At 38.2% G+C, this 2244-nt stretch overlaps 1 protein-coding gene across 1 annotated transcript; it reads right to left on the reverse strand. All coding sequences in view use genetic code 11, as the record gives it.

The window, feature by feature from the left end:
* Positions 1–1545: 1545 nt before the first annotated feature.
* Positions 1546–2244, reverse strand: EGR_03424 (BTB/POZ domain-containing protein KCTD16; the record flags this gene model as incomplete). The annotated part of the gene is made up of 1 exon (XM_024492673.1): positions 1546–2244. One exon carries the CDS (start codon positions 2242–2244, stop codon positions 1546–1548), a length of 699 nt encoding a protein of 232 aa, XP_024352806.1.

Raw genomic sequence — 2244 nt, forward strand, 5'->3', positions numbered from 1 at the left:
AATGCGTGTGATTTTTTTTATCGAATAGGTTATCTTGAGAAGCTGTCTCTATGCTTCAGTTTCCTAAAAACCTACAAAATTTCCCCTATTAATTTCTCTAGTTGTTGTTTTCTTAAAAAGGTGCATTAAAGTAACTCTGATAGATCACTTTGCCTTTGCTCTATCGTTCACTTAAGAGTTATGTGAATTTATTTTTAGTCACACCCTTGTTTAAATGAAAACAACGACTCCTTTTAACAAATTGAATTTTCCTTATTAAATTGAAAATGTTTAAAAGGATTTGTCTGTCTAGTTGTTATCTTATTTGAGTAAAGATGAATCTTTGAACGAAGTCTTGAGATCTTATTTTTTTATTTCCCTTTACTCGCATTCTGTGGCCGTGTTTGGACTCTTCCAACCTTTTAATAAAAATATTAGATATATGTGAATCCTGTAAGACAGAAATAAAAGAGGGTATGTTCTCTCTTGACACACCTAAATGTTACTCCTATTAATTCTGTTTTATAATTTAGCTTTAATTGCAAATCCACCGTCACGTTTAGTCCTCCATTTATACATCTTGCTCTGCTTACGTTGGCACGTTTAACGAAGTTGCTGTCTTGAAACCCGAGGAAAACTTAACACAACTTGCAAAAATCATTGTCTAAGTTTTTTGTTTAAGGCAACCACATTTTGCGATCAAAGTTGTTGGACGGAATAAGTCGCCATAGAAATGGACTTCGTTACCTAATTTATTGGCGATTCCATTAACTTGAATCCACAAAATCTGCGTGGACCACCTTTGTGATTGACATATACACCGGAATACATCAACTAGTTCTTATAAAGTCAAAAAGACCTATTTTTTAAAAAAATCCATGGTTTAATGCATACACGCTTACATTAGGCAAAAATACTCGTAAATTTACTTTAATTTATTGGGGTGTATTTATCAATGTTCCTAAATTTGTTCTACTTCTCCCCGTTATGCTGGAGCTGATATTAACAGCTGCACTTTATTTTTTCGCATTGTGAAAGATAATATTCTGCCCAAATTAAAACAACTCAACCAGTTGTGGACCTTTTCATGCAAAAAACGTATTGAATTCTTGGAGAATTTTTATGAATTCTATACATAATCCCCATCACATCAGACAATTGAGAGTTGGCGGTAATCGGAGACTCAGAGGGTCCAAATTAGCCACTCAACCCATCTGATTATGAATGTCTTATCTTCCTCGGGAACAATAAACCAGAATGAAATTGTATTGTGGACATAAAACATAACAAAGTTTTGGGACAGAACTGGACGATCCACTGTAGCACTGCTGAGCTTTGGACAGACAATGATTTCTACCTCGGTCCTTCTCTCCTCCAACCTCATACTAATTTAATTGCTGCTAGAACCAAAGTCTTAAATGTTATTAGCTAAAATTGCTTTCCCTTAAGAAGCAAAAAGTCCGAAAAATTGCAACAACAGATCTGTTGCATTTTATTGCAAGTAGAAGACAGGAGAAAACGAAAAAACTTTATCTTGTTGTCTTTGGTGTCTGACTGCCTGTAAAATCACTTTTTCCGGACAAAATAGAATTCGTGGAAAAATTGGTTCCTGCTTCCATCAAAATCTCCTATTGACTTGCTTCTCTGGTTTCCTGTTTCTACCGACGTCTCGCCACAACACCCGGCGAGAGTAAATCCAGCTTCCAACAGTTTATCAAACGCCATCTCGAGGGTGTTGTGTGTAAGATAGTACCGATTCGAGTAGCGGTTATCCTCAGGTCCACAATCAGGCGCTCGACTTTCGTTCAAGGTCTCACCAAAGGCCTCTCGGCACACCGAACTCTTACCGGAGACGAGAATACGTGTAATTCTTCGAAATCGAACGTCTACCAAAGTGTCTCGACCATTGGGGATCTGCGCCCTGTAGCTCAGGGTAATAGTACACGGTGCGTTCCGTTTAGTATCTTGAATCGCTGCAATTAGATTGGGTAACTCGTAGAACTCTGCCTCAATTCGAAGGCGCTTCAATGTTGTGGTTGATTCAGGGAGGACAACGCTCTTTGGATCGCGTAGATAGTCCAAAATGTAGGAAAAAATTTCTCCGTTTCTGTCGATAAATATACGACCGCTTTTATCTAAGGGTAGAGTGCAGGGAGACTCACTGAACCACTTGGTGAGCTTCGAGCCTCGAACTGTGGTCAAAGTACTCAACTGTGTGGTATAGAAGCATCCGCCGACATTTAAATCAACCACTTTCGCTGACAT

This window comes from Echinococcus granulosus (genome assembly GCF_000524195.1).
Source record: "Echinococcus granulosus chromosome Unknown EG_S00018, whole genome shotgun sequence".
NCBI classification, from domain to species: domain Eukaryota; kingdom Metazoa; phylum Platyhelminthes; class Cestoda; order Cyclophyllidea; family Taeniidae; genus Echinococcus; species Echinococcus granulosus.